The sequence below is a fragment of the Loxodonta africana genome, chromosome 10 (genome assembly GCF_030014295.1).
Source record: "Loxodonta africana isolate mLoxAfr1 chromosome 10, mLoxAfr1.hap2, whole genome shotgun sequence".
NCBI classification, from domain to species: domain Eukaryota; kingdom Metazoa; phylum Chordata; class Mammalia; order Proboscidea; family Elephantidae; genus Loxodonta; species Loxodonta africana.
Window position 1 is genome coordinate 23,623,485 of NC_087351.1, and position 24,820 is coordinate 23,648,304.

Below are 24,820 nucleotides of genomic sequence, written 5' to 3' on the forward strand. Positions count from 1 at the left end.
GGAATGCATAGACATCGATATCCTAGGCATTAGTGAGCTGAAATGGACTGTTATTGGCCATTTTGAATTGGACAATCATATGGACTACTATGCCAGGAACGACAACTTGAAGAGGAATGGTGTTGCATTCATTGTCAAAAAGAACATTTCAAGATCTATCCTGAAGTACAACGCTGTCAGTGATAGGATAATATCCATACACCTACAAGGAAGACCAGTTAATTTGACTATTTTTCAAATTTACACACCAACCACTAAGGCCAAAGATGAAGAAACTGAGGTTTTAATCAACTTCTGCAGTCTGAAATCGATCAAACGTGCGATCAGGATGCATTGATAATTACTGGAGACTGGAATGTGAAAGTTGGAAACAAAGAAGAAGGATTGGTAGTTGGAAAATATGGCCTTGGCGATGGAAACGATGCCAGAGATGGCATGATAGAATTTTGCAAGACCAATGACTTCCTCACTGCAAATATCTTTTTTCAACAACATAAATGGCGACTATACACATGGACCTTGCCAGATAGAATACACAGGAATCAAATAGACTACATCTGTGGGAAAAGACGATGGAAAAGCACAATATCATCAGTCAGAACAAGGCCAGGGGCAGACTTCAGAACAGATCATCAATTGTTCATATGCAAGCTCAAGTTGAAACTGAAGAAAAATTAGAACAAGTTGACAAGAGCCAAAGTACAAACTTGAGTATATCCCACCTGAATTTAGAGACCATCTCAAGAAGAGATTTGATGTGTTGAACTCTAACGACCAAAGACCAGATGAGTTGTGGGGTGACATCAAGGACATCATACATGAAGAAAACAAGAGGTCATTAAAAAGACAGGCAAGAAAGAAAAGAGCAAATGGATGTCAGAGGAGACTCTGAAACTTGCTCTTGAATGTCGAGTAGCTAAAACGAAAGGAAGAAATGATGAAGCAAAAGAGTTGAACAGAATATTTCAAAGGGTGGCTTGAGAAGACAAAGTAAAGTATTATAATGACATATGCAAAGACCTGGAGACCGAAAATGAAAACGGAAGAACACACTCTGCATTTCTCAAGCTGAAATAACTGAAGGAAAAATTCCATCCTTGACTTAGAGTATTGCAGGATCCTATGGGGAAAATATTAAATGACTCAGAAAGCATCAAAAGAAGATGGAAGGAATATACAGAGTAACTATACTGAAAAGAATTGGTTTTCGTTCAGTCTTTTCAGGAGGTACCATATGAGTGGGAATGAATGACACTGAGCTGCACCGAAGGTACTGGCGAAAAACAAGGCTCCAGTGATTGATGGAATACCAATTGAGATGTTTCAACAAACAGATGCAGCACTGGAAGTGCTCACTCATCTATGCCAAGAAATTTGGAAGACTGCTACCCGGCCAACTGACTGGAAGGGATGTATATTTATGCCTATTCCCAAGAAAGGTATTCCCACCAAATGTGGAAATTATTGAACAATATCATTAATATCACGTGTAAGTAAAATTTTGCTGAAGATCATTCAAAAGTGGCTGTAGCAGTATATCAACAGGCAAGTGCCAGAAATTCAAGCTGGATATAGAAGAGGATGCGGAACCAGAGATATCACTGCTGATGTCAGATGGACCCTGGCTGAAAGCAGAGAATACCAGGAAGAGATTTACCTGTGTTTTATTGACTATGCAAAGGCATTTGGCTGTGTGAATCATGACAAATTATGGATAACATTGCAAAGAATGGGAATTCCAGAACACTTAATTGTGCTCAAGAGGCAGTTCAAACAGAAAACAAGGGGGTACTGCATGGTTTAAAGTCAGGAAAAGTGTGCATCTGGGTTGTAGCCTTTCACCATATTTATTCAATCTGTATGCTGAGCAAATAATCTGAGAAGCTGGACTATATGAAGAAGAATGTGACATCAAGATTGGAGGAAGACTCATTAACAACCTGCGTTATGCAGTGACACAACCTCCCTTACTGAAAGTGAAGAGGACTTGAACCACTTACTGATGAAGATCAAAGACCACAGCCTTCAGTATGGGTTATACCACAACATAAAGAAAACAGAAATCGTCACAATTGTACCAATAAGCAAGGTCCTGATAAATGGAGAGAAGATTGAAGTTGTCAACGATTTCATTTTAATTGGATGCACAATCAACATCCATGGAAGAAACAGTCAAGAAATCAAGTAATGCATTGCATTGGGCAAATCTGCTGCAAAACACTTCTTTAAAGTCTTGAAAAGCAAAAATGTCGCCTTGAAGACTTAGGTGCGCCTGACCCAAGCCATGGTGTTTTCAATCACCTCCTATGCATATGAAAGCTGGACAATGAATAAAGAAGACCAAAGAAGAATTGATACCTTTGATTTGTGGTGTTGGAGAAGAATATTGAATATACCATGGACTGCCAAAAGAATGGACAAATCTGCCTTGGAAGAAGTACTACCAGAATGCTCCTTAGAAGCAAGGATGGCGAGAGTATGTCTCACATACTTTGGACATGCTGTCAGGAGGATCAGTCCCTGGAGAAGGACATCAAGCTTGGTAAAGTAGAGGTCAGCAAAAAAGCAGAAGACCTTCAATGAAATGAATTGACACAGTGGCTGCAACAATGGGTTTAAGCATAATAATGATTGTGAGGTTGGTGCAGGACTGGGCAGTGTTTCATTCTGTTGTACAAAGGAGTGGACTCAATGGCACCTAATGACCACAACATGGTAGTTATATTTTTAGTTTTTTTTAGGAACTGTCACACTGTTTTCCACAACAGCTGTGCCAGTTTTTATTCCCATCAGCAATGGATAAGAGCTCCTATTTCCCCACATCCTTTCCAACTTTTGTTGTTTTCAGGTCATTTTTTTTTTTTTAATCTTAGTCATTCTAAAGGGAGTGAAATGGTATCTCATTGTGGTTTTGATTTGCATTTCTCTGAGGACTAATGAAACTGAGCACCTTTTCACGTGTATGTTGGACATTTAAATGTCTTCTTTGGTGAAATGTCTATTCAGATTCTTTGCCCATTTGTATTTTTGTTAAGTTGTTGAAGTTTTATATATATATTGGTTATTAGATTCTTATTAGATATATTGTTTTTGAAGGTATTCTCCCAGTAGTTAACTTTTCACTTTTTTGGTAAAGACTGCTGATGAATGAAAGTTTTACATTTTTATGAAGTTTTTTGCAGTTTGCTGTTTGTGCTTTTGTTATTGTAGTAGATAATCCATTGTTAAAAGCTAGACCTGATGGCTTTGCCCCTGCATTTTCGTCTAAGAATTTTAAGATTTTAGTTTGCACATTTAGGTCCTTATTCCATTTTGAATTTGTTTTTGTGAATGGCGTGAGGCACGGGTCCTATTTCATTTTTTGCATGTGGAAATCTTATTGTCCCAACACCATTTATTTAAGAGATTTTTGTTTCCCCATTGAATGGATTTGGCACCCTTTCTGGACTCTCAATTGTATTCCATTGGTCTATGTGTCTATTTTTATTCTAGTACTGGGCTGTTTTGATTACTGTAGCTATATGGCATGTTTTGAAATCAGGAAGTGTGAGTACTCCTACTTTGTTCTTTTCTTTCACTATTGTTTCAGATCTTTGGGGCCTCTTGGCATTCCATATAAAGTTGAGGATTGTTTTTTTTTTTTATTCCTATACAGAAGGTTGTTGAATTTTGACCAGGATTGCACTGAATCTGTAGGATCATTTTGGGTGTTACTGACACCTTAGCAATATTAAGTCTTCCAATCACTGAGCATGGAACATGTTTTCATTTATTTAAGTCTTCTTTAATCTCTTTCAGGAGTGTTTTAGAGTTTTCGTTGTATAAGTCCTTTACATTCCTAGCTAGATTTATTCCTAGGTATTTAATTCTCTTAGATGGTATTCTAAATGGGTTAGTTCCTGTAATTTCCCTTTCATATTTTTTTAAAACCCAACTGATTTTTCTTTGTCGACCTTGTACTGTGCAACTTTGCTAAATTTTTCTATTAGCTCTAGAAGTTTTCTTATGGACCTTTCAAAGTTTTCTGTATATATGACCATATTATCTGGGAATAGGGATAATTTTAGTTCTTTTCCAATCTGAGTACCTTTTATTTCTCTTTCTTGTCTTTTTGCTCTGTTTAGGACATCTAATACAGTATCAAATAGAAGTGGTGATAATGGGAACCCTTGTCTTGTTCCTGATTTCAAGAGGAAAACTCTAAGTTTTTCTCCATTATCTATAACGTTGGCTTTTAATATATGTTCTGAATCATACCAACGAATTTCCCTTCTTTTCCAGTCTTTGTTAAGGTTTTCACCAAGAAAGGGCATTGGCTTTATGAAATGCTTTTTCTGCATCTGTAGAGATGAGAATGTGGTTCTTTTCCTTTGTTTTATTCATGTGGTGTATTACGCTGATTGATTTCCTAATGTTGATTCATCCCTGCATTCCTGGAATGAATCCTACTTGGCCTTGTATGACCCTTTTAATATGCTGTTGGATTCTGTTCACTAGTATTTTTGTTGAGGATTTTTGCATATATATTCATAAGAGATATTGGCTTGTCTCCTCTTCTCTTGAATAAACTTTTGTTTTAGACTCATATTTTATTGCTTGAAATTATGCTAAAACCTAGAAACTTCTTTTAGAATTATGAATGCAGGGGATGAATGTATTTTTGCATGTCCTTAGGAATCATTAATGCACTAGATTCTTGAACACGTCAGTTAAGAGAAATCAATGGTAAATATATACATGTTCTGTTCATGTGCATACTGATATCTGTATTTCTAATTTCTAATATTGATCAAAATATTATTTCCTTACTCCTGTGATAATTAGTTCTGTGTCTGTCCTCCAAAGCTACTATAAATTTATCATTAAAACCAGTAAAGTGTTTGTAATTAAAATGAGTAATCAAACCAAAAAACCAAACTCCTTGCCATCCAGTTGATTCCGACTCATTTGTTTTATCACATTTTAAGACTAAATTTTCAAAAGAAAGTTGACCAGGAGTATAAGTAGACCGGATACAATATTATATGGTGAATTGTCAAAGGAATTTGGGTAGTTCGGTCAGAAAATAATAACTCTCCATAGGTATGAGAGATGTCTTCAAATATTTGAAATGTTGGCATATGGAAGATGGATTCATTTAAATCTGCATGGCTTCAAAGGACAGAATTGGAAACAATGGTTAGAAGTTAAAGACAGCAGCTTCTCTAATAATTCCTTTCTTAATAATTACAGATATCCAGCAATAGAAATACGTTGATTCAGGAGCTCGTTTGCTCCCCATCAGTGAAATTGTTCACGGAGAATACAGATGACCATCTGCAGAGAATGCTACAGAAGGCATTTCTGTTCTCTAAGATCAAATGATTCACTTCGATTCTTTGTGATGCTCTCTTTCATAAATTCCTGAACCACAAATTCAGCTTTTAATATGTACTATTGTGTACATATTTATCTTTGACCTCTTTTCCTGGATTCTAAGTCTCTTGTGATTAGGAACCTTGCTTTAGGTTTTTCTGTTTTTTTTTTTTTTACCTACTACAATACCGTATCTAGAGCTGACACTGTTATAAATGTAGTTGTAGGTGATTGTTCTTAAATCCGTTATAACTGTGTTTTAGTTAAATTACATGAAATTATGTAAATAACCACTTTTCAGGAGGTGCAATAGACTCACTAAGGTGAATGATTACCATACAACAAATATCAATTTTGAAAGTATGAGAGTAGGTCCCCTTAAAAAGAGAGAGGCAGTTGGAGAGTAAATTTGATGAAAGAAAATAGACATTGAAATACCAACTGCATAGAACTATTTAACCATCCAGTGATCCACTCAACAGTATTTATTGAGTGTTTTCTATCCACTAGACATATTGGTGAACACAAATATCTTCTATGTTGGTAAAGTATTTTTGTGGGGTCCCTGGGATCTTCTGGATGTTCAATGGCTAGAAAACAAGCTACATTTTTCTTCTTTTATTTGAACAGTTGTATACATTTCTGAGAACTCCAGCATGCTAACTGAAACCTTAGATCAGATTTCACATTCTTTAGGATTAGCCCTGGATGTAAAATTTGGAAATCAGATTAGTTTTTGATTTCCTTCATAGGTGGAAACTTATTTCAAATATCTATAGGGTGGCTTGAAATGAATGTCACTAAATTGATTCCTGATTCTTAAACCATCATGTGGATGCCTTGATGTCGGTAGACCAATTCTTAATCCCAGAAACAGCGTCAAAATACTTGTAACAGGGAGAAAGGCCAGCCCCCAAACTCTCTGGCATTTTGATGTCCCTGTGGACCAGGAGAAGCAACAATTTACTGCTATATAAGCCTGTTGCTCTCAAGTCAATTCCGACTCATAGCAACCCTGTAGGACAGAGTAGAACTGCCCCACAAGATTTCCAAGGAGCACCTGGTAGATTCAAATTGCCAACCTTTTGGTTATCAGCCATAGCTCTTAACCACTACGCCACTAGGGTTTCCATATAATATGTAATACATTAATTTTCCTTTCACTACCAAACTCTATCGATATTTTCACGTGAGGTGGTTCCTTGACACCAGAGGATATCCCATTGTGAAATTTTCAGAGCTAGTAAAAACAAGGGAATTTGTTGGAAGATCGGATGAGATTAGGGACTGTGGTTTTATGGCCTTTGTCAAAAAGATTTAAGTATGTGTATTGTTAAGCTTTTACTGAGTGAAAAAGAGATAATAAGTTTCAAAATTTATGCATTTTCTTTCTTGGACCTTCTGTTAGTAAACTCCACAACGTTTCTGTGAATTTCCTTTCTTGCATGTTTCTGTAAGGTGGGCTTCAAGAGACATACTTGTGAAAGGTTTGGAGGGCAGAAGTGAAGCAGGAGCCATTTTTTGTAGCTCACACATGTTGTTACTTATCTGCTGGCTCATCTCATTGGTGGAAGACAGTGGAAGGACCTGCAACTGTGCAACCTTCCTTGGGATCCTCTTTTAGTTTCTCTAACTATTGGGTGGGGTGTGTGTGTTTAGCTACTTGATGACAGGCCTTGGCTTCTGCAGAACACCCATTCCATCAAGGAACTTACATAGGTTTCAGCCTGTTCTTGTGGGCTCTAGCTCTTGCTGGTGAGTTCCGGTTTATTCTTTCTCTCCCCCACTTTGCATCCACCTTCGCTTCCTGACTGTCCTGTGGAGTTCAAACTACAGCATCAGCTACAAAGACAACAGCCTTATAGATATTACTGAAAAAACTTTCATGAATATGTAAGGTCAAATTTCTGTAAAAAATACCTTAGTATACTATCTCCTAGTGGTTCTGCTTCTCTAATGGAATCTTGCCTGATATGTCCAGTAATTCCAATTTCTTATTTCACCTGTTCTTTTTAGGTAAGTTTGGAGTCCAAAGTGACCAAGACCATGACGGGAGGAAATCACTCAGTGGTGTTTGAGTTTGTGTTGGTGGGACTCGCCAGTTCTTTGGAGACACAACTTGTACTCTTTCTAGTTTTCTCTGTGTTCTATGTAGCAGGTATTTTAGGAAACCTCCTCATTGTATTTACAGTGATCTCTGACTTTCACTTGCACTCCCCCATGTACTTCCTGCTGGCCAACCTCTCCTTTATTGATATGTGGATTTCCTCCAATATAGCTCCAAAGATGATTTCTGATGTTTTCAAGAAGAGAAGAGTAATATCTTTCCAAAACTGTATTGCTCAGATGTTCTTCATTCATCTTATTGGAGGAACTGAGATGGTGCTGCTCATAATCATGGCCCTTGACCGATATGTTGCTATATGTAGGCCTCTCCACTACCTGAACATCATGAACTTCCAAACTTGTATTTTACTCTTGGTGGCTGCCTGGATCATTGGAATCATCCACTCTCTGATCCAACTAGTATTTGTTGTAAACCTACCATTTTGTGACCACAATGAAATGGATAGCTTTTACTGTGATCTTCCTCGATTTATTAAGCTTGCTTGCACAGACACCTACAGATTGGAGCTCATGGTTTCTGCCAACAGTGGGTTCATCTCATTGGGAACTTTTTTCATTTTGATTATCTCCTACATCTTCATCTGCGTCTCTGTTTGGCAACATTCCTCTAGTGGCTTGTCTAAGGCCCTGTCTACACTGTCAGCTCACATCACAGTTGTGGTCTTATTTTTTGGTCCATGCATCTTTGTGTATTTGTGGCCAATTCCCACGGTGTCAGTGGATAAATTCCTTGCTATTCCTGATGTCTTTATCACCCCATTTATGAACCCTGCCATCTACACTTTTAGGAACAAAGAGATGAAGTTGGCAATGAGGAGACTATTGAGTCAGATCATCCTAAAATTCAAGCTGTTTTAAGTGATATTGATAACAAGAAAGACAAGCCACTCTAACATCCCCTGCCCATACTACAGACATGCATTAATATATACCAGTTTCCACCTTTTTCTTGTCCCTCCTTGATAATGCAGATTCTAGATTGGCCTTCTATATCTCTTCTCCTGTTCTACATTTGGAGGCATGTCCTTCATTTCAGATTGATTGTTTGCATTTTGTTATTCGGAATCTGAAGATAGGTGCAGCTATAATGTGTGAAAAAAAGATGAAAGATAAAAAAGGAATTTTAAAGACATGCTGTTGTTTACACCTTGTTCTTCAATATTTATTGCCCTTCAGTAAATGAAAGAAAAGAGCTAAAGTTATTTTGAAATTATTTTTGGTAGCCGGTTGCATTTTTTCCAGTCACAACAATGAATGTGAAATCGGATCACTGGGTTATGGCTTCATAAGCATTTCAGCTAGTGTGTATGATAACTATGAATTAAACTTTATTATTACTCCAGTTCTTTCAAAAGCTATGTTCCGGTGCTGCTGGAGGATTTATTTTTATATCCTTGTTTTTTAATATAACATACCAAAATATAATCATCAGTCATGAATTATAAAAATGTGTTTCCTTTTTCAGTGAGCAGGATATGAGTAGTGACAAAATCTGCAAGTAAAATTTGATGGTGAGGGCTAGGAACATGGAGAGGATGGTATGCCTGATGTTTCAGAACTGTGTGTATGATTTTTACAGTATCAACTGAAAACCCATCATAAGCCCTATAGCTGTTAGCGTCTTCTCCTGTGTAGCTCTTACCACATTATTTAATAATCATTTCTTCTCTTGCTTTCATCATTGGACTATGAAATCTTTGGAGTTATGATATTTATCTCTTTATCCATGGCATCTGGCAAAGATAGGTGCTTAATATATATGTTGTTATTATTTGCCGTTGAGTCTGTTCCAACTCATAGTGACCCTACTAGAACAGAACAAAACACTGCTTGGGCGTGTGCCATCCTTGCAATTGTTGTTATGCTTGAGCCCATTGTAGTAGCCACTGTGTCAGTCCAACTTTTTGATGGTCTTCCTCTTTTTCACAGACCCCCTACTTTACCAAGCATGACGTCCTTCCTGCTGGAGAATTTTAACAATGGGGGCGGAGTAAGGGGCAAAGACAACGACCTATTTAATAATTCTATTCCAGCTGGTGATAATCCTTGCTCTAACTATATTGAAATTAGCAATATAAACATAAATATATATTGTTTAAATATAAAATGTTTCCTCAGAGTTAGGTAAACTCTTTCTTTTGCAGAAAATCAGGGGCGGATTAGGTAAGCATGTGCTTACTTGTGCTTACTTCCTAATCTGTAGTTTCAATGTCTCGTGGGTTTCATTGCATCTTTTATGTGGTGAACAATAAATATGTGGAGAAACCCATGTGAAATTGTGAAGTACAGATTAGGAAGTAAGCACACATAAGCCTGTGCTTACCTTGCTGACTTGGTATTCCATCACTGTCAGGGGTTGTAAATTTTTATTTATTTTTGTGCATTAGATGAAGGCTTACAGAGAAAACTAGTTTCTCATTAAACAATTAATATACATATTGTTTTGTGACATTTGTTACCAACCTCAGAACATGTCAACGCTCTCCTCTTCTTGACCTTGGGTTCCCCGTTACCAGCTTTCCTGTCCCCTCCTGCCCTCTCTTCCTTGCCCCTGGACTGGTGTGCCTGTTTAGTCTCGTGTATGTGGTTGAGCTACGTGTATTATTGTTTGTTTTATGGGCCTGTCTAATCTTTGGCTGAAGGGTAAACCTCAGGAGTGACTTTAGTACTGAGTTAAAAGGGTGTCCAGGGGCCATACTCTTAGGGTTTCTCCATTTTCTGTTAGACCAGTAAGTCTTATACCAGTATTTTTTTGTGAGTTTGAGTTTTGTTCTACATTTTTCTACAGCTCTGTCCAGGACCCTCTATTGTGATCCCTATCAGAGCAGTCGGTGGTGGTAGCCAGGCACCATCTGGTTGTGCTGGACTCAGCCTGGTGAAGACTGTAGTAGTTGTTCTTGTTGTTGTTGTTAGGTGCCGTCGAGTCAATTCTGACTCATAGCGACCCTATGCACAATAGAGCGAAACACTGCCTGGTCCTGTGCCATCCTTAAAATCGTTGTTATGCTTGAGCCCATTGTTGCAGCCACTCTGTCAATCCACCTCATTGAGGGTCTTCCTCTTTTCCGCTGACCCTGTGCTTTGCCAAGCATGGTATCCTTCTCTAGAGACTGATCCCTCCTGATAACATGTCCAAAGTATGTAAGACACAGTCTTGCCATCCTTGCTTCTAAGGAGCACTCTGGCTATACTTCTTCTAAGACAGATTTGTTCATTCTTCTGGCAGTCCATGGTATATTCAATATTCTTCGCCAACACCACAATTCAAAGGCATCAATTCTTCCTCAGTCTTTCTTATTCACTGTCCAGCTTTCACATGCATATGATGCAATTGAAAATACCATGGCTTGGGTCAGACGCACCTTAGTCTTCAAGGTGACATCTTTGCTCTTCAACACTTTAAAGAGGTCTTTTGCAGCAGATTTACCCAATCTAATGCGTCCTTTTATTTCTTGACTGCTGCTTCCATGGGTGTTGATTGTAGGTCCAAGTAAAATGAAATCCTTGAGAACTTCAATCTTTTCTCCATTTATCATGATGTTGCTCATTGGTCCAGTTGTGAGGATTTTTGTTTTCTTCATGTTGAGGTGCAATCCATACTGAAGGCTGTGGTTTTTGATCTTCATTAGTAAGTGCTTCAAGTCCTCTTCACTTTCAGCAAGCAAGGTTGTGTCATCTGCATAATGCAGGTCATTAATGAGTCTTCCTCCAATCCTGGTGCCCCGTTCTTCTTCATAGTAGTGGTCCATTAGTCCTTTGGACTAATTTTTTCATTTGTGTCTTTGGTTTTCTTCATTCTCATCAGGGATCATAAATTTGAAAAGAGGTTTTGATTCTGTAGGAAGGTGCCGTGGGGTTGGGAGAGAGACAGATGCCAGCCATACCTAGGAGCAGAATCTTTGGTGTAGTAAAAAAAGTGAAATTTTTGACAAAGGTTCAAAATCCATTAAATGGGCAAAAGACAGTCTTTCTAACAAGTGGTACTGGCACAACTTGATGCCTATCTGTAAAAAAATGAAACAGGACCTGTGCCTCAACCTTACAAAAAGCTAACTCACAATGAGTCAAAGACCTAAATATAAAACCAAAAAACAGTAAAGATCATGGAATAAAAAATAAGGACAACACTAGTGGCCCTAATATGTGCATAAATACAATACAAACCATAACTAACAATGCACAAACACCAGAAGATAAATTAGATAACTATGACCTCCTACAAATTAAACACTATGCTCATCAAAAGACTTTACTGAAAGAGTAAAAAGAGAACCTACAGAAAAAAAATGCTTGGGAAAAAATGATTGGCTATGACATATCTGATGAGGGTTAACAATCTCTAAAATCTATAAAATACTTCAACATATCAACAACAAAAAAAATCCCATAAAAAAGTGGGCAAAGAATATGAGCAGACACTATGCCAAAGAAGACATTCAGGCAGCTGATAGACATCTAAGGAAATGCTCGAGATCATTAGTCATTAAAGCTGTAACCAAACTCTTTGCCCACCTCACCCCATTACTGGAACTAATAAAAAAAAATCAAAAATAACATATTTTGGAGAGGCTGTGGGGGGACTGGAACTCTTAGGCACTGCTGGTGGGAATGTAAAATTGTACAACTACTATGGAAAACAACATGTCACCTTCTTAAAAAGCTAGAAATAGAAATACCATATGCTCCAGCTATCCTAGGAATATATCCTAGAGAAATAAGAGCTGTCACATGAATAGACATATGCACACCCACGTTCATTGCAACATTTTTCACAATAACAAAAAGATGGAAACAACCTAAGTGCCCATCAACATATGAATGGATAAACAAATGAAGGTACATACACACAATGCAATGGTAAAGAACAATGATGAATAAGTGAAACATCTCACAACATGGACAAATCGGAGGGCATTATGCTGAGTGAAATAAGTCAATCACAAAAGGACAAATATGGTATGACAGCATTATTATAAAGTCCAAGAAAACGTTCTCGTATAGAAAAAAACAATCTTTGATAGTTCGGCTATAGGGGAGGGTAGGAAGAGAAAAACACTAACTAGATAGTAGACAAGTGTTAACTTTGGTGAACGGAAAGACAACACACAATACAGAGGAAGTTAGCACTACTTAACCAATGCAAAATCATAGAAGCTTCCTACACGCATCCAAATACCTTGAGGGACTGAGTTACTACTGGAGATGGCCTCGGGGGACACCTAGATCAATTGGCATAAGTTCATAAAGAAAATGTTCTATATCCTACTGTGATCAGTAGTGTTTGGGGTCTTAAAAGTTTGTGAGTGGCCATCTAAGATATATCTATATATATCTCCCATCACACTCAGAGAAAGAATGAAGAAAACAAAAGACACAAGGAAAATATTAGTCCAAAGGCCTAATGCACCACATAAACCTCAGCCTCCACCAGGCTGAGCCCGGAAGAGCTAGATGGTGCCTGGCTACTACCACCACTGAGCACTCTGACAGGGATCACAACAGAGGGTCCAGAACAGAGAAGGAGAAAAGTGTAGAACAAAATTCAAGTTCACAAAAAAAACCAGACTTACTGGTGTGATAGAGACTGGAGGAACCGCCGAGAATATGGTCCCCAGATATTCTGGTAACTCAGAACGGAAACCACTGCTGTAGTCCACCTTTCAGCCAAAGATTAGACAGTCCTATAAAACAAAACAAACAATAATTTTTATAAAACAAACAATAATACACTTGAGGAACATGCTTCTTAGTTCAATCAAGTATACAAGACCAAATGGGCAATACCTGCCCAAAAGCAAAGGTGTGAAGGCAGGGACAGGAAATGAAGACGAAGGGACATGGGGAGTCCAGGGTGGAGAGAGAAAGGGGAAGAGTGCTGACACATTGCTGGAATTATAACCAATGTTTCAAAACAACTTGTGTATAACTTTTTGAATGAAAAACTAATATGTGCTGCAAACTCTCACCTAAAGCAGCATTAAAAAAAAAAAAAAGGTGATATTGCTCATTACAGTTGATCTGGTAGGCAAGGTAAGCCCCATTCTTACCTGGCCTATTGGAAAATCTGCCCCTGTTTACAATGACATGGTTACAAGCCCTTGAGCCAGACTACCTGACTTCAAGTCTCAGTTTTGCTTCTTACTAACTCTCAAATTGCTTCACTTCAGCATGTTTCAGTTCCATCATCTGCAAAACAGGGGCGGGAGGTTGAACCATCTGAAGTTTCTGACATTTGACTTTTTTTTAATATTTTACTTTAGATGAACGTTTACAGAACAAACTAGCTTCTCATTAAACAGTTAGTACACATATTGTTTTGTGACATCGGTTACCTTTCCCATGACATTTCAACACTCTCCCTTCTTGACCTTGGTTCCCTACTATGAGCTTGCCTATCCCCTCCTGCCTTCTAGTCCTTGCCCCTGGGCTGATGTGCACCTCTAGTCTCATTTTGTTTTATGGACCTGTCTAATCTTTGGCTGAAGGGTGAACCTTAGGAGTAACTCCATTACTGAGCTAAAAGGGTGTCCGGGGGCCATACTCTCAGGGTTTCTTCAGTCTCTGTCATGCTGGTAAGTCTGGTCGTTTTTTGTGAGTTAGAATTTTCTTCTACATTTTTCTCCACCTCTGTCTGGCATCCTTTATTGTGATCCCTGTCAGAGCAGAGGGTGGTGGTAGCCAGGTACCACATAGTTGTGCTGGACTCAGTCTGGTGAAGGCTATGGTAGTTCTGGTCCATCAGTCGTTGACTTATCTTTCCCTTGTGTCTTTGGTTTTCTTCATTATCTCTTGCTCCTGATGGGGTGAGACCACTGGAGTATCTTAGATAGCCACTCACAAGCTTTTAAGACCCCAGACGCTAGTCACTAAAGTAGAATGCAGAACATTCTCTTTTTAAACTATATTATGTCAATTGAGCTAGATGTCACTGACTGTTTTTGAGTTACAAAAATGGCCATTCCTTATGGTTCAAAGGTACTTTCTTCGTAAGTGTATAAGGATCAAGTGAATTGATATTTGTAAAATGCTTCAATCAATTCTTGGTCTATATTATACAAGTGCCTGTTAAAATGGAATAAAACATTAAGCCACTTTTCAGTTTTGAAGACCTTCTCCCATGCTGACTACAGATTTTTCCTTTCCCTTCTAACTCCATTCATCAGTCCTTGATCCGGAACTTGCTCTTTTTCCCCCTAAAAGGACTACAGGATTCTTCCACAATTTTAAATGATAAAATTCCCCAAATATAGAGACATCAAAGTGCCACAATTCAATTTACTCTCTCCATTTTCTTCAGCGTGCCACCTGGCCTACTGATTTTGGGTTTGTCAGTCCCTGCAACCACGTGAGTCGGGAGAAACCTCCAGCCTGACACTTGATCTGCAGATTTGAGACTTGAAAACCTCTACAACTTCATGAGCCATTTCTTGGAAATAAATCTCTCTCTGTCATCTCTATTCTTTTTGTATTCCAGCTGTCTTTTTATATGTTATATCAGTTCTATGAAGCTTGTTTTTGCTACCTATAGTGCTTCTCAATGTGCTGAAAGAAGTTACAGAGCTGGTAGCTTATAAAAAATGAAATATGTAGTAATTCAGTCAGGAAAAAACAAAAGTATTGAACACTCATTATGTTCTCTCATTCCTGTGCCAGCCACTGTGGAAAACTGTGTTAGAGGTGTATAATCTGATTGCAGGAAGGGACCATGGAACCCTGAGGTGAGCAATCACTGCGAGTAAGTTAGAGGGGTTGTACAGTGGGCAGATTCCAGAAAATGTGTGAGTAGAGAGGATTTGTGAATGGTACTGAATGGGGCTGGAACCCACTCTGCCTAGCCTTCTGTGGCAACAGGTGTCCTAGAAAGAGAGGAGTACACGGAAAGCACTGGAGGCTAAGAGCAAGTTGATACTGCACACCACATCATGAGTAGGGAATGGACAACTAGGCTACCTTATTGCCTAACCAGGATCCACAAAGCCTGACAAGATCTGACTCTGCCAACCTTTCTGACCGTTTTCATACCACTCTCTTCCCTGCTCATTGATCAGCCATTTTGGACTTTCAGTTACTTGAATACACCAAGCTCATGGCCTCTCGAACCTGTGCACTGGCCCTTCCCTCTAAATGCAGAACACTTTGCCTGGATATTTGCAGGGCTGACTCTTTCTCATCATTTAGGTATGTCACCTCCAAGAGAAGACTTTCCGTCTAAAGATGTTCCCTCTTCCCTCCCTATCCCAGACATTTTCTGTCATATTCTAAATGGAGATAAGGGTGATAATAGCTTCTTAACTGTCATCTCTATTCAAAAGGCTCTTTAGGGTTGTTTTGTTGGCTTAACTCTTTTTTGTTTCTCTCTACAGGAATAAAGCAAGGACCATTTGTTATAACTGGAGGGATACCTGGCACACTGTGGGAAGTCAATAATAGTAATAATAATTTTAAAAACAACCCATGGTAAATAAAAGGTGAGAGGAAGAAAGAATGGGAAAATAGGGCAGATTTAGCACAGATTGTTAAAATAAATTTACTTGGGAATAACAAACTGCTAGGGTCTAAATTATATTTGTACGTTAAATGTATATAAGTACAAGATGGGAGAAAAATCTCTGAAAACAATTCTCTCAAATCTGTGAAACTTTTGATGCATTTATTTTTGAATTTTTCTTTTTATGCATTAAAAAGATTGTATTACTCAAAAGAGAATCAAATTGTTTTGCAATCGGCCTTGGTCATTTAAGTACAATATACAATAAGTCTTTTTTCAACTCAAAATATACTTTTAGTATGTAGCTTTTGGTGGCTGTACGGTAATCTGTATTATAGATGTAACTGTATTGGTTTAAATAACTATTTATTTATTATGTGGCATTTAAATTATTTCCAAGTTTTAATTATAAACATCCCTGCTATGAAAATTCTTGTTATATCTCCTTTTATATACACAGCTTTGGTTTACTTTCTCTACTTAATAGAAATGAAATTGGCGGATCAAAATGTATTTGTCAAGCTTGTTTTCATACTGCAAAAGTGCCCTTAGAATGGTTGAGCCCATTTAAAGTTCCACCTCTATGGTGGTTAATGTTATGTGTTAACTTGGCTAGGCCATGATTCTCAGTGGTTTTGCAGATATATAATCATCCTCCATTTTGTGATCTGATGTGAGCAGCCAACCAGTTGAAAGGGGAATTTCCTTGGGGGTGTGGCCTGCATCCAATATATATGGATGTCCTTGCAAAGCCTGCCTTCTCTTGATCCTGCATCTGACTCATCTCTGACCTCCAGTTCTTGGGATGTGAGCCAGCAGCCTGCCAACTGACCTGCATATTTTGTGATTTGCCAACTCCCGCAGCCCAGTGAGCCAGCAGCGTGCCACCTGGCCTACTGATTTTGGGTTTGTCAGTCCCTGCAACCATGTGAGTCGGGAGACACCTCCAGCCTGACACTTGATCTGCAGATTTGAGACTTGAAAACCTCTACAACTTCATGAGCCATTTCTTGGAAATAAATCTCTCTCTATACATATACGTTTCACTGGCTTTGCTCCTCTAGAGAATACAGCCTAAGGAACAGATGATAAAAAGAAAATAATATTTCCTGGGGAGAATTATTATTTCTGGATGGGTGGCAATGAGGAGACTATTTGGTAATTTTATGTCTCAGGAAGAGCTCTTTCATGCACAGTCCAGGAAGTTGAAGTTCATCTTGACTATTCTTGGAAATTAACCTCTTTAATTAAACTTTTCACATGTAAATCAATTCCTTATAATTAATCTCTTAATATCTAGTTCTCCTGCTGGTTCTACTTCTCTGCTTGAACTGTGATGGTACAGTAAGTAATCATTATGCAATTAGAAAACAGGAGAAAAGTAGACTTTTAATGTGTTTCTAAGTAGATTTATAATCCACAGTAGCATGTGGGTTATTTTGTTATTGAATTATATCACAAAGGATTGTGTGTACTATGCAATGATAATATAGCTGTGCTGAGGGAACTTTAGCAGTGGTAAAGTTTCACTGTGATATTTTGATCTCAAGGTCAAGACTGAAATTTTTGTGAGCTAATATGGATTAGTTATTATTACATAAAAGATAAAGAGAAAAACAAAATATATTTCGATTTCAACAATGTCTCTCTCATGCTATTGTAATAGAAAACAAAGCAAACAAACTCAAACTGTGAGTTCTGTGAAGACACAACTAGATGAATTTGAAACTTCAGGGACACATTACGAAAGGAGAATTGGATGGAGTGAAGAATACACTTTTGGCCCTGTTCTATTTCAACAGTTTTGCCAGTGATTTAGATATAGACAGAAAATGTTAAAAGTGAAAACATGTTAGGGTTAAATCCAAAAACCAAAACCCATTGCTGTAGAGTCGATTCTGACTCATAGTGACCCTATAGGACAGAGTAGAACCTCCCCATATGGTTTCCAAGGAGCATCTGGTGGATTTGAACTGCCAACCTTTTGGTTAGCAGCCATAGCTCTTAACCACTATGCCACCAGTGTTTCCTAGGGTTAAATAGTAAAAAATAATTATATTGCCTGCAAACTCATGTTAAATCAAGTATATTGGGGTTGCTCACTCCCAGTCCCTCAACGTTAATATAAATTCAGGATTTCTTAATAAAAATAAAAACACAAGGGAATCACAATCTTAATTTGCTGTGGTTTGCCAAGTAACCAGTGACCTTCCTGTAGACCACTCCCCAAGCTCTTTATCAACAAGCTGGTCTGTGATTTTTTGTCATGTCTTCTCTCATTAACCCAAGGTGCCCACAGTTATTTTTAAGAATTCTCAGCTCTTTCTACAAACCACAGCCCTCTGTGCAAAAACTGCAGTCGAACCCTTGAATGGGCTATGATATCTAAGATTTTTATATCCTGGTACTCAAGCGTCCTTATCTTCTTGCCAGACTAGAGAATCGTAGTCACTGTTTAGAGCCCAGCTATGTCTCAGCTATCATCTCTTCCAGGAAGCCTTCTTTAGCCTTTCCAGAGTTTATCACTTTGTCTTTTGTGTGGACATTTTAATACAGCACTTATTACTCTATTTTAAATATTTGCTATCCTTCTCTCATCTACTAGACTGAATCCTTTAAGGAAGAGCCCATGTTTTTGTTGTGGTCCTTTTTATTCTACTCTCATTGTTTTTCTTTAGGAAACCCTGGTGGCATAGTGGTTAAGTGCTACGGCTGCTAACCAAAGGGTTGGCAGTTCAAACCCGCCAGGTGCTCCTTGGAAACTCTATGAGACAGTTCTACTCTGTCCTATAGGGTCACTATGAGTCAGAATTGACTCAATGGCACTGGGTTTGGTTTTTTGGGTTTTTTCTTTTTCTTTATAACCATCACGTATAACCAACTCAAACTTATTGCCGTGGAGTCAATTCCAACTCATAGTGACCCTACATGGCAGAGTAGTACTGCCCCATAGGGTTTCAAAGGAGCAGCTGGTGGATTCGAACTGCTAACCTTTTTTGCTTAGCAGCTGAACACTTTAACCAATGTGCCACCAGGGCTCCTCATGTGTATAACAGACTTTTATATATTAGAGGGTCAATTAGTGCTTGTAGAAGTGTTTTGAACTCATATCCTCTCACTCTTTTCTCCACCATTTTGTTCAAAGGTCTATGAACTTTTAATGAAAGGATAGTTTGTCAAGAGCACTGTGCTAGATAGATGCTGCACAAGTCACAAACAAAACAAAATATGCACCAACCCATAAAAATCTTATAAATATTTCGTTGTCATGGCATTCAGAGGTAAGAACATTGAAGAATACCCTTTGATAGATCAAGAGATAAATTCAGGATAGGGTCAAGAACAAGAGGGCTTCATATTTTTGGTAACTCTTTTTCTTAGATTGCTACTGTATCTGCTGAATTCCAGAATATGCTTACTTTTCTTTTTCTGATGTGCCCAAAATTCATCAATCTAGAAAACAATTACCCAGTTGTGTGTGTTTGTCTCTCTTCTTGTGTGTGTATATATGGAAAGCACAATAAGGGTGATTTTCATTAAAAAAATAATTAAAATATAATTTCATGAATGAGGACATCATTTTTAGCCTCAAGCCTTCATGTAGGAAAATAATCTGAAAAAGCTTATTTACTCCCTAGGTGACCCATTAACTGCCTCCTCCTAAGTTGCCCTGGGAAAATCAACTTTATTGTATGAGACTGTTTCCAGCAGTGACTCAAATCATACTGACCTCCCCTGTTCTATTTGGTACCACTTTTTACTACCCTCTGTATTGCTAATCAGCTCTTTTCCACTCTGGGGGAATTTCAAGTAGTTCATGTGCCAGGAGCAATTTCTCTGAAGATGCTGCTATTTCAGATCTGCTACAGAACAGGTGGGTGAGAAGGATGGCAGAACAGGTTTAATCAGGTCATTGTGCTTTGCTGACTCAGATGTTTTTCTGGGAACTAAATCACAGTTTCAGATTAGCACTGGATATAGGAGGTGAAGACACCCAGAGGAGAAAGAGTTGGGAATAATAGTTGAGTCAACAGAAGGGTTTGAAAACTACATTCTGCAGGGAACCACCTTAGTCTTTATAACAGGGATTGGGAGGGTCTCAAGTACTCAAGGGTAAGAACCATGATGTGTGAGAGACAGGCATGAGCCAAGAAACACGCAGAGTATAAATAACATTAGGATGCATATGAGATATTTAGATTTTGCTCCTGCTTCAGTTTAAGAGCCCTGGTTGGTGGTGCAGTGGTTAAGAGCTCCACGGCTAACCAGGAGATTGGCAGTTCGAATTTACCAGCTACTCCTTGGAAACCCTTTGGAGCAGTTCTACCCTGTCTTATAGGGTTACTATGATTTGGAATTGATTGGACCACAGTGGATTTTTTTTTGAGGGGGGGGTTCAGTTTAGTTTGGCAATAATTTGCTGCTATTTGCCCCCATTCAGTCCGGAGTTGGTAATGGTATTTGATCTTGGTTGTGGAAGGTAACTTCTATGTGGATCAAGTAAACAATTGATATAAGAAATATGCAATTCAGTCAGTATTTGCCAAAACAGCAGGAATTGCATATCCCCTCCCCCCACACTGACCATTTAATCCGTATTTATAGTAATTGACTGGGGAGAACAAATCTGAAGTGATTGCTGAGAACAAATATTCCCTCTAGTTTACTGAATTGGAGCCCAATCTTCCTGAAATAGTCAAAGAACTTTAATATCTGAGTTAGGGTTATTCATTTGGTCATTTGTACATTCATTTTTTCATTCAATAAAAAACCCTTCTTCAACATTTATTATATTCTAACATTGTGCTGGGTGCTGGGGATACAGAGGAAAAAAAAAGACCCTTCCTTCTTGATCTCACTGTCTGGTGAACTGGGCTGTAAAAAATGGCACAGTATTTCAAGATTGATGTGACAAGGTATTTATGTGGAGTGGATGGTTTGAATAAAAGGGGAAGAAGAAAGTTGCAGAGATGGTGAGGGGATAGATTTGGCTGAAGATAGGGTGAGATAGTCTTGGGCCCAAAACATAGGGCCTTTGAATATCATGGTTGTTCTTTACTCAATGAGGAATCATTGAAGATTTTGAGCAGGAGAGAGGTATAACTAGTGTTTTTTTGGCATATTAAGCTGTTGTTGAATGAAGTGGATGGGCAGAGACTGGGAGCTGGGAGAACTCTCAATTTTGTAGGACCCCGGTGTTTCTGGCTGGCTATTCCTCAGTACTGTATCATCCTGACGTTCTAATCTGGTGGTTCATTCTGTGATATTTATTTCTGTGTCTTTTCCCTGGCCATCTGGATCCCACCCCATTCTGACCAGATTCCAGGTAACCTGTAGAAAATTTTGATTTTCTTAAATACTCAAACTCCAAGTTAACTGATGGTCTTTTCCTTGGCTTCTGGGTTTTCTCTTTATTCATTTGTTGGAGACATGTTGAAATGGATAAAGGGACAGTAATAGGCAGAAATCATTTTATACACCTGCTTAAAAACCTCAACTAAAGTTCATGCAACTCATTGACCCTTAAGCCACTAAAGCCGGACCTTCTGATGTATAACCCATTGAAACCTGTTGCCGGGTTCTGACTCATAGCGACTCTATAGGACAGAGTAGAACTGCCCCATAGAGTTTCCAAGGAGAGTCTGGTGCATCTGAACTGACGACCTTTTGGTTAGCATCTGTAGCACTTAACTAACCACTACACCACCAGTGTTTCCAAAGTGTAAAATAGGGCCCGTTTGGGATTTGAACTGGGACCTCTCACACCCAAAGCCGAATCATATCGCTACACCAACAAGCCAGGTCAAAAAACCAAACCCATGCCACCAAGTTGATTCCAACTCATAGCAACACGTCTGATTTCTAGTTCAGTTAAAATTCACCTGTTACTGACCTACTGCTCCTTTCACTTATGTATAACAATTTTTTCTTTGTATCTTTGAATATTCTTTTCCTTTTCCCCTCATGATTTAGAACAATATGTGGCCCTCTTATTTTGCAAGGCTAAACTTTCCATCTTTATTCTTGACTTAATCCCTTTCTGCTACTACAGAACCTTATGATCAAATAATTACCCCATGCATCTTCATGTTCTACACCACTGGCTGCTGTGAAATGCTCAAGTGTCTCCTGTTTCCATAGTTTTTAAAAGTCTTTTGTGGGACTCTTTCTATATCCCTCTGTTTCCTTTTATTTTTCAATTGTGTAGCCTCAATAGACTCACTTTCTGATCAGCTTGTCTTCACCTTCACCCTGGGCAGTCTGGATTCCTTCCCCTATTATTCATTCATTCATTCCATTAACATTTATTAAGCATATATGATGTGTTAGGTATGCTTTAAAAAGGAAATACATCGGTGAGGAAACTCTACAACGTTCTTGCCTTTCATTGTTGTTAGGTGCCATTGAGTTGGTTTGGACTCATAGAGACCTCATGTACAATGGAAGGAAACCTGTCGGGTCCTGTGCCATCCTCACAGTCACTGTTATTCTTGAGCCCATTGTTGCAGCCACTGTGTCAATCTGACTCGTTGAGGGTCTAACTTTTACGCATCTATTTTCTTACTTATGGTCTCATAAACACTGAATTAACCCTTATAGTCCTTGACTCCATTTTGATCTTGACTCTGTTGATCCCCTTCAGCTTCTTGAAAAAATCCCATATCCTGGCTTTTGAATTCTCCTGGTTCCCTGACACTTTGCCTGCGTCACAATTTTTGCTTCTTTTTCCCCAAGCTCTAATTCTAGGCCTTTTCCAAAGGAATATCTGACCATTTCTCTCATATGTAATCTCTTGTGGCTTCAATTATATCTAAGCATATCACTTCTAAGTTATCTTTCTAACCTCTTTTAAAACACTGCATACGTCAAGCCTTCCCCAACTTAAAACTCCCAGTGGCTTTTTTCCACCATGGAGTATTTAATTGTCCATAGCTTAGCTTTCAGGAAGCTTTACAATGTGTTTCCTCTCTATCTTTCCATTTTTTCTCCCACTTGCCATGCTTATTTCTTGACTATTTTGTTTGGTTATGTTCTACTGATAGAAAACTCATTCCATTACTGTTTGAAAACATTTTAATTTTAATCGCATTTTTTAGAGATAGCTTTGTTGAATGTAAAATTTCAGGCTGACTGTTAACTTTTTCTCAGTATTCTACACTGAAAATACAATTTCTCTGTTCTCTATCATTGCTGCTAGTGAAAAATCACTTGTCTGTGTAATTGTTGCCTTTTTGATAACAATCTGTCCTTTGTGGCTCCTTTTAAAAGCTTCTCTTTTTTTCTTTGGAGTTCTGGAGTGTACGGTTGTCAGAGAAAATACAGCACACCCAGTTATATTTGAATTTCAGGTAAACAATATGTGATTTTTTAATATAAGTATGTCCCATGCAATACAGTTATACTAAAAATTATTCACCATTTATTCAAATTTAACTGAACATCTTATATTTTTATTTGCTAAATCTAGCAACTCTGGTACTGTCACATGATTTGTTTAGGTGTGCTTGCTTTTTGTTTCTCCCATCAGGTTTTACTGGGAATTTTGAATTTTCAGACTGGTGTCTTTTATTGTTTTGGGAAATTCTCAGCCATTATTTCTTCTAATATGGTCTCTGTCTCATTTTCTGTCTTCTTCTTCTAGAACTCCAGTTAGATTTATGTTAGACTTTCTCAGTCTTTTCTCCATGTCTCTTAATCTATTTTTTATGTTTTCCAACTCTGTCTACGTTGTATTTTCAGATCTAACTTCTAATTCAATCAATTCTATCTTCAACTGTATCTTTTGTCCTGTCAATTCTCTCTGTTGAGTTCTAAGTTGTATTTGCAAAGTCAAGAAATTTTATTTAGTTCCTTTTTGAGCTTGTTTCTTCAGTCCTCATAGTTTCTTTTTCTCTGCTCATATTTCATATTTCCACCTTGTGTATATTAGACTTATTAAACAATGTTATTTAATTATTTGCCTGATGATTCCAATATCTTAAGACTTTGAAGCTTTCTATCTGTTCTCTCCCTCTCTTTCTCTTCTCCTTGTTTTTTCTATGGTTCTTAGTGTTTTTTTTTTTTGTATTTAGTGTTTCACTTATGAGCTTCTTTATTTTTTCCTTGAAACTTTAACTGTGGGAATTCTTTGAGGCCTTGGATGAAGAACAGCTCTTCTGGTCTTATTGCACAGGAGGTAGTTGTTCATGGAGGCAATTAGCCACACATTTCATAAACCCAGTGCCATCGAGTTGATTCCGACTCATAGCGACCCTATAGGACAGAGTAGAACTGCCCCATAGAGTTTCCAAGGAGCGCCTGGCGGATTTGAACTTTTCATATCCTCCTTCTATTTCTGACTCTCCTTCTTGCTCTGTTGCTCCAGGTAAATAGAGAGCAATTGCTGTACCTTGGAAGGCTGCGTGCAAGCTATTAAGATCCCAGGCATGAATCAAAAAACTAGAGGTAGAACAGAAGCACTAAACACATTATTAGGCCAATTAACTGGGATGTCCCGTGGAACCATGACCCTAAATCTCCAAACCGAGGAATCAAATCCCATGAGGTGTTTGTCTGCACATAAGAAGCCTCAAGAGCTACTTTTGTGTGTGTGTGTGTTGTAAATATATCTATCACACAATTTTTGCCAATTCAACTTTTCATACCTGTACAACTTATTGAAAGCAATTACAATAATTGGCTGTGCAAGCCTAACCTTAATCAATGTGATTTTTCTGTCACCTTTAACCTTCTTTTCCCCCATTCCCTCCCACTCCTGGTAACCACTAATAAACTTTGGTCTCTGTACATTCGCCTTTTCTTTTTTCTACAAGTGAGGTCATACGGTATTAGTCCTTTTGTGATTGGCTT

General features: G+C 38.2%; 1 protein-coding gene across 1 annotated transcript; it reads left to right on the forward strand.

Moving 5' to 3' along the window:
* The first annotated feature begins 7,348 nt into the window (after nucleotides 1-7,348).
* LOC100662886 (olfactory receptor 4F15-like) lies at nucleotides 7,349-8,425 on the forward strand. The gene has a single exon (XM_003418724.3). The coding sequence runs from the start codon at nucleotides 7,402-7,404 to the stop codon at nucleotides 8,338-8,340; it is 939 nt and encodes a 312-aa protein (XP_003418772.1). The 5' UTR covers nucleotides 7,349-7,401; the 3' UTR covers nucleotides 8,341-8,425.
* The last annotated feature ends 16,395 nt before the right edge of the window (nucleotides 8,426-24,820 follow it).